General features: G+C 35.4%; 1 protein-coding gene across 1 annotated transcript in view; it reads right to left on the bottom strand.

Annotated features, from left to right (window-relative positions):
• Positions 1 to 14,885, bottom strand: part of MTX2 (metaxin 2) — a 64,275-nt gene that overhangs the window by 38,378 nt on the left and 11,012 nt on the right. Inside the window, exons 2-3 of the mRNA XM_027055436.2 lie at positions 3,941 to 3,988; positions 2,901 to 2,947 (exon numbers count right to left, since the gene is read on the bottom strand). Of these exons, the coding sequence (XP_026911237.1) occupies positions 2,901 to 2,947; positions 3,941 to 3,988 (95 nt within the window). The remainder of the gene's footprint in view (positions 1 to 2,900; positions 2,948 to 3,940; positions 3,989 to 14,885) is intronic.

The raw sequence follows: 14,885 nt of genomic DNA, 5'->3' as shown, positions 1-14,885 counted from the left end.
CTTTAATCAAAAAAGATCTGACCACTTAGTTCCAAGAATATAATAAATGCCAAGTCTATGTGGTAGGTAAAATTTAAATTTCCTGATGGTTTAACTGGCAGACTATTAAAATATCTGATGCTTTATATCTGGTATCTTCTAGAAAGATCCAGTTTATGGATACCTGTCACATTGTTTTCATCAATTTTACACATTTAACTGATTCCTCTAAACGGATACTGGTCCACTATATAGAAGAAAATTACTCCATAAAGTTTACATCAGATATCTGGAAAAGTCACATTTATAGTCATGGCTACTATCAGCTGTCAAGTCAAAGAATATTGGAGAAAACCAAGAATTTTTAATATATGCTGGTTAATTTATCATCTAAGTGACATATGTAGGATAACAAAAAAATTGAAATGCTTAAGCAAAATTCTGCATTTTTAAAAGGTTCTTTTTTTCTGGCTTTATATTTAATTGCAACTATGATTTAAAAAGCCATGGTTAAAGTAAATTAATAGGAACCATAAAAACAGAGTTACTAAATAAAGTACACACTAAGATTTCTTTTTTTCTTCCCTTCCCCAGATTATTTAAAACATTTTTTTTAATGGTAATATACTGGTATCTTGGTTTGCACTGAAAACTAGTTAATTACAGGGTTTCTCAACATTGACACTATTTTCATTTGGGGCTGGGTATTTCTTTGTCGTGAAGGGACTGTCCTGAGCATTGTAAGATGTTTGACAGCATCCCTGGCATTTACCTAACAGATGCCAATGGCACCGTCCCCAACAGTTAGGACAACCAGAAATGTCTAAACACTGACAAATGTGTTTTGTGGAGTAGAAATATCTTTCAGTTGAGAACCCCTGGTCTATTCCTACTCAAAATACCTTCTTATTTGGTAAAAATTACTTCAATAATTTTAGGGGCTCTTCACAGGGGATCTCCAGATAGCCTTAGCAAGATCAGTAAACCCTGCAACCACATGCAGAATAGTCTAGGTATGTTTCCATTTGTGTATGCGCTCTGGCATGTTTTCTGAGAAATGTTTTACAGTTTTCATCAGGTCCTGAAAGAGTTATCCCAAAAATGGCAATGAAAAAAAAGGGTTAAGAAAATACTATTTTATACACAGCTAATAATTTGCTTGTGCTATCAGTTATCAGGCACCACACTTACAAACCTTTCATTCAACAAACACTTACTGAGTATATCCTGTATGCTAGGCACTATGTTACTTATTAAGTATCTGAAAGCTAAACTTAAGTTCTCCTTCACCAAAAAAAGAAAAAACAAGATTAACAGCAGCATAAAGTCTGTATTTATTGCATATAATCACCGAGAATTTCTGCTCCTCTAAAGTGAACATAAGAAAAAAACACACTAGTTATAAAACTAGTATCTAAAGATAAAATAAAGGTAAATAAATAAAATAAATGTAATTTACTTTTTTGGTAAAAAGACTTAAAGTAAATCTAAAAGAAAGAAACTCATAGATCCTCATATGAATAAATTATTGTCCAAATATTTCTTTCCATGTTTTCATTCTTTCCCCGTCTTAAAAAACACAAAAATGTACTGAATGGCATGCTACCAGTCAGTCAGTAAACCCAGAGAATACCAAGTTGAATAAGAAAATGTGAGACGACCAAGTGCCTAATATCATGCCTAGAACACAGCAAAAGCTCACAGGCCCTTCTCTTCCCCTTCTTTCTGTCCTCCAGAAGCTCACAGTCCCATCTCCAAAAATGTCACACGTCTTAAGGTTTCTCTTTTATCTTGTAGGTGTTCCACAATAAAATCCTCTTTCTGATTCAAACTATGTAAGCTAACTAAATAAATAATAGCTAACTGTAAAACGTCTGAATAATTTTAATTCTATAAATCTACATAAACATTTCTCTCTTTTCTTTTTTTTAGTGAATTGTGGGATATTCATACAGTGGGATAACATACATCAATAAAAATGAATAAATTAGAGGTACATCTATCAATATGAACAAATATAAAAAACAATGTCAAGTACCAAAAAAAGAATCAAACAACATATAGAGTTTGTTTAAATTTACATGAAGTAAAAAAATGATCTATAATACTAGTTAGGTTTGTTCCCTTTTTATGTATGCATAAGTTATCAATAGTCTAATCATATGATAAGCAAATTCAGTACAATGAAAGAGAAGGGAGACGGAAACAGAATCACTGAGGGTTATACTGGGCCCGTTAGCAATATCTGTAAGAATTTTTTTTTCTTAAGTTTTTATTTTAATTCCAGTTAATTAATATACATTGTTATATTAGTTTTTAAAGCAAATAATCCCCACATATCCTCTTCTTCCTATAGTACAGTGTAAAGTTTACAGGACCACTAGCTTTTTTTGGATTCCACAACTGTGATCTACAATGTAAAGAGCCACTGCATTCAATAAGTGGTCTGGGGGTAACAGATACCAGTACAATCATAAATACAAAAGGAACAGCCAGAGAAGAGTATGTCTACTTTAAGATTGCCAAAAGGATTTAGGCTAGAATGAGCACAATGAAAGAACAATGCTTAAAAATATGTGGTAAATAAATCTTTACAAATAAGTTATTAAATTGTATCCATAAATGAACTTGTCACCACAAATAATTAACACCATCATATCTAGTCAAAAGCTAAACTACGAAGAGAATACATCTAGCATAGAAGTGATTTTTATAAAAAGAATGAAGACTTTTCTTTTATATACTGATAACAATTAACTGAAAATATTACATAATAAAATTGCAGTTCACAGATGAGATGTTATATTGATAATGGTAAATCACACAGAAAAATTGTACACATACGACATCAGAGACTTCCTGGTGAGGAAAAAACACTTGCAACTCAAAGTGAAAAAATATTACATTATTTACATATTTACCTGCACAGCAAGAGAAGCTGCATTGTCAGAAAGCAAAATTTGCTCCCCTGTGGAAATACAATGAAAGGTCTGAGTCAAAAGTGAGATTGCTAAACAAGTATAATACACTTATAAATGTTTTTATTTTAAAACACTATTCCTATTTTGAAAAATAAAAGGTACAGCCTTTCATCAAAGTAATTACAAAGTTCTCTATCAATGCTATTGTGCAATCATAATTTTGATTAAATTATCACAATATGTACACAATGATAAAACAAGACTATTTCCTCCAAAACTATTTGATCATTTATCGTATTTTATCAACAATATTTAATTAAAATCACTCACTTAAAAACAAATTCATTTTTCAAGTTTTCAAGAAATATTATTCTTCTTTTCATTAAGTAAAACAGTATGTTCTCAAACCCCTCTAGTTAAAAGTAAAAGCATTCAAAACCATATAAAACCAGCTTGCAGTTAATATTGCACAGAGTGTCTAGGTCTGTCACACAAAAGAAAGATGACAAGTTTGCAGCAATAAAAATTCCATGCTTAGAAGACTAGGGCTGCTGCCTATTAGTCTTCATTACTTTGCAGTCTTCTGACAACTGCAGCAGGCTGCCGAGCCCCAAATGGGGTCCATAATGTGATCTGATGATATATGAAGAGCTGCTAAAGGGAGCCTGAACCATCCTAGCCTATACATTTTAACAGTTCCTTTTTACTGAGAGCCCACTTTACCACAGGACTTCAAAAATCTGCTGTGTCAGCTATTGGTGCAGTAAATCTGCCAACTGCTCCTGCAACCACATCATTTTACGCTGCCTACAGCAGCCAATATAATGAGTCAATAATAAACTAAGACCCTTATAGGCCATGAATAGTTGGTTTACACTGGCAGATACAAGTTTAGGCAAACTCTCCAATACAAATTAGATGAGAGAATCCCTTCTTTATGTTTTATGTTCTCTCAGAAGTAAATGACATTATCGACGGGTTTTTTTGGTAATAAGTACATTTTTATACATAACCATTTTTAATCGTGAACAAGTACCTACCTTTCAGTTGCTGATATAAGGTAGCATTTTCGGGCCAAGGCTCTGCAGCTGTGGAAACGAGGCAGTGATAATCAGGTACATAAGGCAAACACATATCAATAACCAAATTAATAAGCACAAACATTTGCCTAGAGCATTTAACTGAAAGTCGATCGCCAAGGTTACCTTATATATATGGCAATAATCACACCACCTTAGATCGTATGGTATCCTGTGTAAGTAGGTTAGATAATTTCTTTTACATGCATGTTTGGTTTCTTATTTGGTGGCGGGTTATATTGTTGTTGTTGCTTTTGTTGTTGTTGTTTTAATGGAGAAGAAGTGGAAGACATCTTGCCCAATCAAAAGTGAAAATTTATTTATGTATTTTAATATGAAATTTATTGTCAAATTGGTTTCCATACAACACCCAGTGTTCATCCCAACAGGTGCCCTCCTCAATGCCCGTCACCCACTTTCCCCTCCCTCCCACCCCCCATCAACCCTCAATTTAGTCTCAGTTTTCAAGAGTCCCTTACGGTTTGCCTCCCTCCCTCTTTTTTTTTCCCCCTTCCCCTCCCCCATGGCCTCCTGTTAAGTTTCTCAGGATCCACATAAGAGTGAAAACGTATGGTATCTGTCTTTCTCTGTATGACTTATTTCACATAGCATAACACTCTCCAGTTCCATCCATGTTGCTAAAATGGCCATATTTCATTCTTTCTCATTGCCAAGTAGTATTCCATTGTATATATAAACCACAACTTCGTTATCCATTTATCAGTTGTTGGACATTTAGGCTCTTTCCATAATTGGGCTATTGTTGAAAGTGCTGCTATAAACATTGGGGTACAAGTGCCCCTATGCATCAGCACTTCTGTATCCCTTGGGTAAATTCCTAGCAGTGCTATTGCTGGGTCATAGGGTAGGTCTATTTTTAATTTTTTGAGGAACCTCCACACTGTTTTCCAGAACGGCTGCACCAGTTTGCATTCCCACCAACAGTGCAAGAGGGTTCCTGTTTCTCCACATCCTCTCCAGCATCTATAGTCTCCTGATTTGTTCATTTTAGCCATCAAAAGTTAAAATTTAAAAACTGAAACAGCCTATATGCTATTACTTTAGTCTCCAAAAAACAGACATCCCAAAATGTTACTTATAAGATACTGAATTTGATTCACTATCGAAAAAAAGTGAAACAATATTTATAATATTTTACTGTAAACTTTTAAGAAAGTAAAGTTTAAAAAAAAATTTTTTTCGACATTTATTTATTTTTGGGACAGAGAGAGACAGAGCATGAACGGGGGAGGGGCAGAGAGAGAGGGAGACACAGAATTGGAAACAGGCTCCAGGTTCTGAGCCATCAGCCCAGAGCCTGACGCGGGGCTCGAACTCCCGGACCGCGAGATCGTGACCTGGCTGAAGTCATACGCTTAACCGACCTGCGCCACCCAGGCGCCCCAAGAAAGTAAAGTTTTAAACAGACATCACTGTATGAAAGAATCAAATATATCTCTTTCAGGCTATGCATCTTTCCTTATAAGCTGGTGGTATTTAAACCTACAGAAGAATCTTACTGTATTCTAGAACATTCCATTGCCTTGAACCCACCACCACCACTCCATAAAAATAAAGTGGTGTAACATGATGAAGCAGTACCTACACTGTGAAATAAAGCTACTAGTAAAACTAATGTTAGGCCTGAGTCCAGGCTTGACTATAATTCTTAACCTCTCCTTAAGATGCACTAAACAGTCCAGGGAGTGGGGGTGGAGGGAGGAACGCTTTAATTTGTTTTTACTCATACTTCAGAATGAAAAGAAAAACACAGTATCATTATAAATTATAAATGCTACTTTTGGTTTGGTTTGGGCTATACAAAATCAAACTCATATTTAGGAATGATACCATGAAATCATCAAGCAAATAATGGACCATACATAGTTTTGTATGCTGTTGCTCATAATATTATATATATATGTAAAAGCTACTGAATTTCAACTCACATACCAAAAAGCAGTAAAAATTAAATATTTATTGTATGTTACTGTAAAACTTTTAACAAAGTAAAATTTCAATAAGAGCCCAATTAACCTGTGTAACAGTGTTTTTAAAATAAAAGTCAGGGAAGCAAAAACAAGCTGACATCAGCGAATTACTAAAAAATAACCTTTTAGGATAAATTGTATGGTCAGCACACCTACACCGTTTACATCTATATGAGAAACAATACAATGAGGTTCATTCGTTATAAGATCCTACATCATTGAAGATTCAATTATTTAAAAAATGATTCGATTATATGCATCTTAATCTTATTAAAGCAATAAAGCAGAAAATAAAATCTACAAAAATTTCAAAGACGCCGAAACTAAGTTTCTTGAGGGCACAGATATGTCCCATTTATATGTTACTCTGTACCATGTTTTGCATACAGTAATTGTGGAAAGAAAGAAAGAAAGAAAGAAAGAAAGAAAGAAAGAAAGAAAGAAAGGAGACATTTGATTAAACCTACCATTCTATTCCCTAAACACTCAGGCTAACCAAAGCTTTACTGAACTTAACATTATCAACTAGGCTAAAGTCATGGAGTGTTCTAATTAAATAGTCTGGTTTATTTTAACTTATGGTTAACTGGGTTTTACATGTACTAGACAAAGATTACTTTTCAAAACAATGGAATAACATACACTTAGCACTAAGCATATACTCAAAATAATTTAAGTATTCTGTGACTACTCAGAAGCTACTTAACTACACTGCAAAACTGCAGAGTTCTCATATGAACAGCAATTTACGTGTTCAGTAGTAGTTCCAGGTAACAGTTAATTTATTATCACCACCATGAATTCTCCAGTTCTAATACAACAGACATTTGTGAAAGTAATCTTGAGATATAACACCTGACTACAAATAAAAATAAAGAAGTTGCCTACAAATACTAAAATCTCTGTTATAAATAAGGGACTAAAGATGCAAACTGGGGTGAAGGGGTGAAAACTGGAAGTTTTTCATTGATCCATGATACAAAATACATTCCAACTCAGAAACTACTGTTGAAAATAAACTCTAAAAAGTAACTCTGCCAAAACATCTGATGTTATCTTCACAAATAGAAACTTTCATTTAAAAAGAGAAGGCAAATAGGTTGCCTCTGTGTGCGTGTGTGTGTTTAGCAGCCTGGCATTCTAATGTATCCGTGGACGAGGAGGCAAGAAATGGTAGAGTATGCAAGAAATGATCAACTGCCTATCTCACCCTTGAGCAACTCAAAGTATACAAACATCACTGATTTAAGTGCATCTCCCACCGGAACCAGCTCAAATAATTACATTTTAAACATGACATGGGAGAAGAAATACCTAGAGTGTTATTCAATAGAGTGCCAAAAGTGAAAATTCTAAGTTGTGTGGCATGGCAATGGATCTACAAACCAACCATGCAGGTATCTTTCTAGGAAATGAACTCTATTAACTGCCTTCATAAGTAAATCCATGAATCACGAACATTATTATGACACATAACAAATATGAATGGCTGTTCCTTGGTTTGGGCAATATTAATTGAGGTTTTCTTTACTGAGAATGCCTATTATTGAAAGACAAAGCCCAAAAATGCAACAGCTTTCCCTATACATCTTTCCCAAGGCTAGACAAGTCAATATCTACCCCTTGCTCCTAACCACATGTAAATGAGAGGGAAATTAAGAATTTAAAATTATGGTGCTGACAATAGACCTTAAAAATCTGTAGCATTTAAAAAGAAACATCTTAATAATAAAACATTTTCATCTCTTACTGGTTTTACTTCCATCGACCTAAAATGTTTTAGACCATAGACTAATTCAATAGTGAGTAAAATGTCACGACTCACCTAAGCTATGTTCAATTTCTACCACCAAAAGTACTCCCTGGTGTGAATTCATTGCCTTTTTAAACTTACTTTTGGGAAAGGCTAGCCTTGGAATAAATACAGAAGGTAAAACTCAAAGCTTCTGAAAAAGAGTTTGGTAGGAAATGGAGACTGAGAGAGAATGCTGTCCAATGCTATCAAGGTGCAAGATACTGGTATTATTTGTGCCTCAAAAGTAAACTTTATACTTAACACACATCAATGGTTGATGTGGCTCTTGGAATAAAGATCAGAATCCTCAACTTGGCCTTACATATCACCGTCTCTACCTCTCTGGCCTTCTGCCTTCTGGCCTCATCATAACTCCACTCTGCCAACTCTACACTCCAGCTACACTGGCCTTCAGACAGCTTCTGACTGCACCATGTTCCTTCCTGACCCAAAGATTCATTTGTGCTGCTTCCTCTGCCCTGGCACTATCTTTCACTCCTAGTACGGCTCAGCTCACACATGCTGAGATCTCGGGCCAGCTTCCTGGACGTGCTACCTGAGCAACTGCACATGGCTTGCACTTAGGACTCCACGCTTGATTTTAAGTCTATTACACGCTGCTATTACAGTCTTGGTATTGTTTTGAACAAGGAGCCTCATGTTACCATTTTGCACTGGATCCTACACATTATGTTGCCAGTCCTATCCTCAGGGATGTCTTCACTGACCTCCCCAAATAGTGCAAATACTCTCTTTACAAGCTTGAATAGCATGCACAGTCCTTTGTACCACTTATCAAAGATAACATTTTTACACTGATATGAGGACTACCTGGTTGATTATCTCCCCTACTAGAACATAAACACCATGAATCCAGTGTTCATTTCTGGTCTTTGCTCACTACTTCATCCCTGGAACTGAGCACCTAATAGGCAATCAGTAAATGTTGGCTGAATAAATGTTTTTATTATTACCACTATCAGCGCTGTTATTATTCTGTACTGTTTGGGTTAAGAATGCAGCAGACAAGATAAAGAAATTACAAAACATGGCCAAAAAGAAAAAACTTTACCAAGTAAATTTAATACTACAATCAATAACCCAAATACAAAACTATCAAGCAGCTGCCTAAATAACTGGCAGAATCTACTTCCATAAACTTACCTGTGCACTGACCCTAAACCTGGAAATTTGTTTCTTTGTTTCATATCAAATATATAGTTCCCATTTGATATTCCTGTTGTAGCATTCCTAAGACAAACCAAAGGCCTTCAGTTATCTGACCAGTCATCTCAGTATTCCCCTTTCCACATCCTACAACTCTAACCCAGGCAGTACCACTTTTTAAAATCTAACCCCAATCGATGAAATATTTGAGGTCCAAATATTTCAAGTCCAAACAGATATAGGAATCATATGGTTGGTATTCCTAAGCTAACAAATCACGCACATTAAAAAGCATACATTAAAAAAGAAAACAGAATTAAAAAATAAATTGAAGTCCAAGCTCCAATACTTTCTTCCTATACTTGAAAGGATTGTCTTACATAACACAGGGTGTATACACGCCATTCCACTTTGGAAAACAACTGCTCTAATTAAATAACTACTTATTTGACATTTCAGCAGGGAACCCAGTTGCTCACATCCACTTGAACAAAGAAGAGTCCTCTATTCTAGTGAAATCATCTTTTTTTGACTATGAGAAAAGGTTGGAAAGAACACACACAAATTAACTGGGGGAGTGGGGGGGGGGGTGGTAACAAGACCCTCATACCCCACCAGAATACTTACTGCTATATACTTCATGCTTTCTCACCTTTGTGACTTTGTTCAACTTATTCCCCTCTGGACAGAATACTCCTTTCACCACAAATACCCAAATCCTACACCTTTTTCAACACCAAGTTTAAATGCCACCTACCTCAAAAAGGCTTTTGCACTGAACAAATCTAATTTCTTTTATCTATATTGTCCATAACAGTTTGTACTTGTTTTATATCATATATTACTTTCAACTCTATTCTATTATTATGTCAATACCTTATCTTTCTAAGCAGTAAGTTCCTAGAATACAAAAAAATTCCTATGGTCCTAAGATTATTTATTAAAGACTTGGCTTCTCAATTGCTCCAAATTGAATGTGGCCAAAATATGAAATACAAATTAAGCTAAATTTAATTTTTTTGTCTGAGTGTCATTAAAGCTAATATCTTTATTACAACAGTTTCAAAGTAAAACTACCTACCTTTCAGAAATTCTTTCACAATAAGAAACTACTATATCTTCATAACAGCAATAACTTACTCTAAGGTACTTAGTGGCCGACATTAATTATCTAAAATCAGAATGACTTCTTATTCCCTAGCAAAAGACCCATGAAAGTTTTTTTTATCATTTTTATAAAGAAAAAACATATTCCTATTCTATAAAGAAAAAAATCTAGAAATAAAGCAAATATGAGAGCACCTCATAACTAAGTTTCTATCCGATTAACATTATTAAAAGTCTTTTACCTACTTAGCCTTTTACCTACTCTCAAATTCTGCAGAGGCAAAACTGCCATGATTATTTTATATTTAGTGCCTCTTTTACCAGAAGCAAAGAAGATGCCTCTTCAAGTTTCAGTCTTCAGTGGAATGGTAAGCTTTTTTATCAAAATGAGTGTTTTTAAATTTTTCAAAGAAATTTTCTCCATTCTTTAAGTATTTATGTTGGAAGAGAACAAAGTTTAAAAGAAAAAAAAGAGGATACATACTCTTGGGACTTTTGAAAGCCGTAAGATAAAATAAACGAAAGCATATGTAGTGTTAGAAATGTACACAGGGTAAAACAATACCCATAGCCCCCCAAAATACATATTTGCTTCTCATTTAATTACGTTTAAAGCATCTACTATTTTTAAGCTTTATCAACCAACACAACATAACAACAAAAAAATCAATATTCTTTACTACTAGTCCATTATAACTTTTAGAGAAATGACTACTGGTCCATAACTTCACATATAGCTATCCCTATGTCTCTTACAGATGCTATATTTACCTGCAGGTAAATTATTCTCCCAAGTATCAACTTGGGTCACTCCAGGGGCAATGTTTTATCTATGCCATTCAATACAGACTATTCCACGGTATGGAAATGCTATGACCTAATAAACATCTCTTGATGATCTCATCTAAGAGGGCAAGAGAGGGGCCATGGAAAGAAGTGCCCTCTGTTATTTTTTAAGTTCTGCATTCTTAATGCACAACATGACTCTTCTGGCATATGAATGTAGGTGAAGACATAATTTGTAGAATAATAGGCACTAATATTACATGCTGCTTCAGTACTGTCATATTTCCAATCCATCAAATTGATTAATGCTATAATAACTCTACACAACCCTATTATTTGTGCACTAATGAAGTCAAACCCAGTATATCCTTAGGCAACTAAATTCCAAAAGCTCCTTCCTGTATGTCATCTCTTCAGCTTCCTACGACTATTCAGACAGTGTTATACAAAAGGAGTAAGAAACATGTGTACCCTATCTCTAAATTTGGATGGCCTTCTGCCAAAGGTATGAATGCAAATACTGAGATAACAAAATACTCAAAAAAGCATTTGGCAGCTCATAAACATGGACAAGTTACTGCAAGACACACTGAGAAAGAAGGAAGTAAGTTTACTAGTTTGACATAAATATTATGCTGATGATCTCCATGATATCACCACAGACATCTATCAAGTTTCAGGCAGTTATGATATAAAGCCTTCATTTAAAATACATTTTTAAGGGGCGCCTGGGTGGCTCAGTCAGTTGAGCGTCCGACTTCGGCTCAGGTCATGATCTCACGGTTTGTGAGTTCAAGCCATGCATCGGGCTCTGTGCTGACAGCTCAGAGCCTGGAGCCTGTTTCAGGTTCTGTGTCTCCTTCTCTTTCTGCCCCTCCCCAACTTGTGCTCTGCCTCTCTATGTCTCTCAAAAAAATAAAATAAAAACATAAAAAAATAAATAAATAAATAAAATAAAAAACATTTTTAAGATGTTTAAAGTATGATGCCATGGGACTTTATCAAAACTAGAATTTTAAGAGCTATGTGTTAGATTTAACAGCAATTTAACCTGCAGACTATAGTACAGTTCAAAGACAACACTACATCCCAGAAAATACTGATCATGAAAGTATTAAATATCATTGTCGCTGAGCTACTGTTTCATAGGGGATGTTTAATGACACTACACAGGATGTGTAAGCAGGAAGTGACCCTTCCCATAAAAGGAGTTTAAGACCATTGTCCCATCACCTCAAAAGTCAGAGATCGATGTTCATGTCAGAAAATGGCTCATGTTAGAGAACAAAGAAGTGCAGTGCCATGGTGTCATTTCCACAAACCTGAAAAAACTGGCAGGTAAGCATTCTGTAACATAGTAGTAAGGCTACTGTCTTAGTCCCTGTGGGCTACTGTAACAAAATACCACAGACTGGTGACTTGCAAACAACAGAAATTTCTCACGATTCTGGAGGCTGGAAGTCCAAGATCAGGATGCCAGCATAGTCAGGCTCTGGTGAAGGCCTTCTTCTGAGACTCTAACTGCTGCAGTCTTGCTGTGTCCTCACATGGTGTAAGGGGCTGAGGAGCATTCTGGGATCCCTTTTACAGGGGCAATTAAAATGACCCAAAGTGAGGGCATATGGATGAATGATACAGGAGAATTACTATCCAAGGCAAATGGGTTCTAATAACCTGCCATTCAGAAAGCAGAGGACAGAAAGCAAAACAGATTGAAAATTCAAGAAAACTCGTAGTCAGTTCTGGTCAAACACTACCTAAAACTTCTATCTAGGTAGGTAATGATAATGATGATGGTGGTGATAACAGCTAAGATTCCAAGATACATAAAGCTGATATCCAGAATAAAGAACTTTTACAACTCAGTAATAAAAAAACAAAAAAAAACAACACACAATTTTTTTGATGGGCATAGGATCTGAAGAGACTTTTCTCCAAAGAAAATATATGAATAAACAACAACCACACGAAAACATACTTAATATCATTAGTCATTAGAGAAATCCAAGTCAAAACCACAATAATGAGATACCACTTCACAGGCACAGAATGGCTATAATCAACAAGATGCGGGGCGGGGGGCGGGGGGGGGGGGTGTTGCGGAATAAGAAGACAAAATAAAAAATGTTTAAAAGATGTAGAGAATTTGGAACTCTCACACACTGCTGGTGGGAATATAAAAAGTTTGGCAGTTTCTCAAAATGTTAAACACAGAATTACCATATGACTCAGCAATTCTACTCCTAGGTATGCACCCAGAAGAAATGAAAAAAACATATATCCACATGAAGACTTGTACATGAATGTTCACACCAGCCTTATTCTCAATGTCAAAAAATGTAAACAACCCAAATGACCATCACCTGATGAATGGATGAACAAAATACGGCATACCCATACAAAAGAATAGTGTTTGGCAATGAAAAGGAACCATATGTTGATACATGCTACAAAAGGGATGAACTTCAAAAGAATTATGCCCAGTGAAAGCAGCCAGTCACTAAAGAAAACAAACTATTTTTCCATTTATCTGAAATGTTCAGAATAGGCAAATCTACAGAGATAGGGAGTGGATTAATGGTTGATTCAGGCTGGGAATAGGAAGCGACTGTAAATGAGGAAGGGATTTCTTTCGGGAGTGATGGAAATGGTCCACAATTAGATTGTGGTAATAATCACAATTCTGTAAATATCCTTTAAAAAAAAATCACTGAAGGGCAGCTGGGTGGCTCACTCGTTTAAGCGTCTTGACTCTTGATTTTGGCTCAGGTCATGGTCTCACAGTTTGTGAGTTCGAGCCCCACATCAGGCTCTGTACTGGCAGTGCAGAGCCTACTTGGGTTGGGATTCTTTCTCTCCCTCTCTGCCCCTCTCCTGCTCGCACTCTCTCTCTCAAAATAAATAAATAAATATTTTTTTAAAAAATCACTGAATTGTACACTTTAAAGGGTATGTAAACTATACTTCAATAAAGTTGAGGCAAACGAAATTTTAAGACTCTTACTGTGTCTATTGTGCACTTAAGTGCTTGGCATGTTAACTATCTCACAACTTTATTAAGTAGACTATTATTATTATCCCTAATTTACAAAACTGAGACACAAGCACAGATAATTTGCCCAAAGTCACAGTGTGAATAAGTGTTAAGAGCCAGGGTCTGACCCCAGGTAGTCTGGTTCCAGTCAGTGAACACACAGCTGTATTAGCTAACAACTTACACAGCCTACAAATAAACATTCTTGGGTAATAATTAAATATTAGAATTAAAGCAACTATAATCATTCTACAACAGTGGTTCTCAACCCTTAGTATGTAAGAATCATCTGTGGAGCTTCATAAAATTATGTATTTCCACCAAACCTTAAACTCTGAAATTCTGATACCATATAGAGATGAGGACCAAGAATCCAAACATGCCACAAGCAATCCCAGGAACTCTGATGCAGATGGTCTGTAAATACCACAAAAAAAAAAAAAAAAAAACCGTCCCTGAGACACAGAATGCACCTGATGTAAGATTAAGTTCTTTTCACCTCTTTCATTCATTTGCCTCAGAATGTGGTAGTGAGGCTATATGTAGATTAACTTTATTCAAGATTTCTGTCCATCTTATTCTACTTAAGTATTTGCGCATTTGGCTTAAAGTCATGTTTTAAAACATGCCTTAGTTAACATGTTGCAATTTTACAGTGTTCCAGAGTAAGCCTTTAAGATTAATGAACCGAAGCATCACTTATTTTGGAACCAACGTGGTTAAATGATAGTTTTTCCATTAGATGCAATCAATAGGAAAGTAAAATTAAGTTCATCATTATGAGACTTGAACATGAACCATCTAAATCTATCTATGTGAAACTGGAGATCAATTTCAAAATGGCATTCAAGAATCAATTTCATAAAACTAACAAACTTCTGGAGGTTAACAAGGGTCAAGAAGACTAATGCACAGCATCAACAAGCCAATAACTGAAGTTAAAGCGAATACAAGTTAAATTTAAAACCTTCCATTCTTTCTTAGTAAGTACACGTGTCATCTTCTCAAATGGTCATGTTTAGACTT

The sequence above is a fragment of the Acinonyx jubatus genome, chromosome C1 (genome assembly GCF_027475565.1).
Source record: "Acinonyx jubatus isolate Ajub_Pintada_27869175 chromosome C1, VMU_Ajub_asm_v1.0, whole genome shotgun sequence".
In the NCBI taxonomy this organism is placed as follows: domain Eukaryota; kingdom Metazoa; phylum Chordata; class Mammalia; order Carnivora; family Felidae; genus Acinonyx; species Acinonyx jubatus.
The sequence above is the reverse complement of the archived record's forward strand: the minus strand, read 5'-3'. Positions and strand labels throughout refer to the sequence as shown.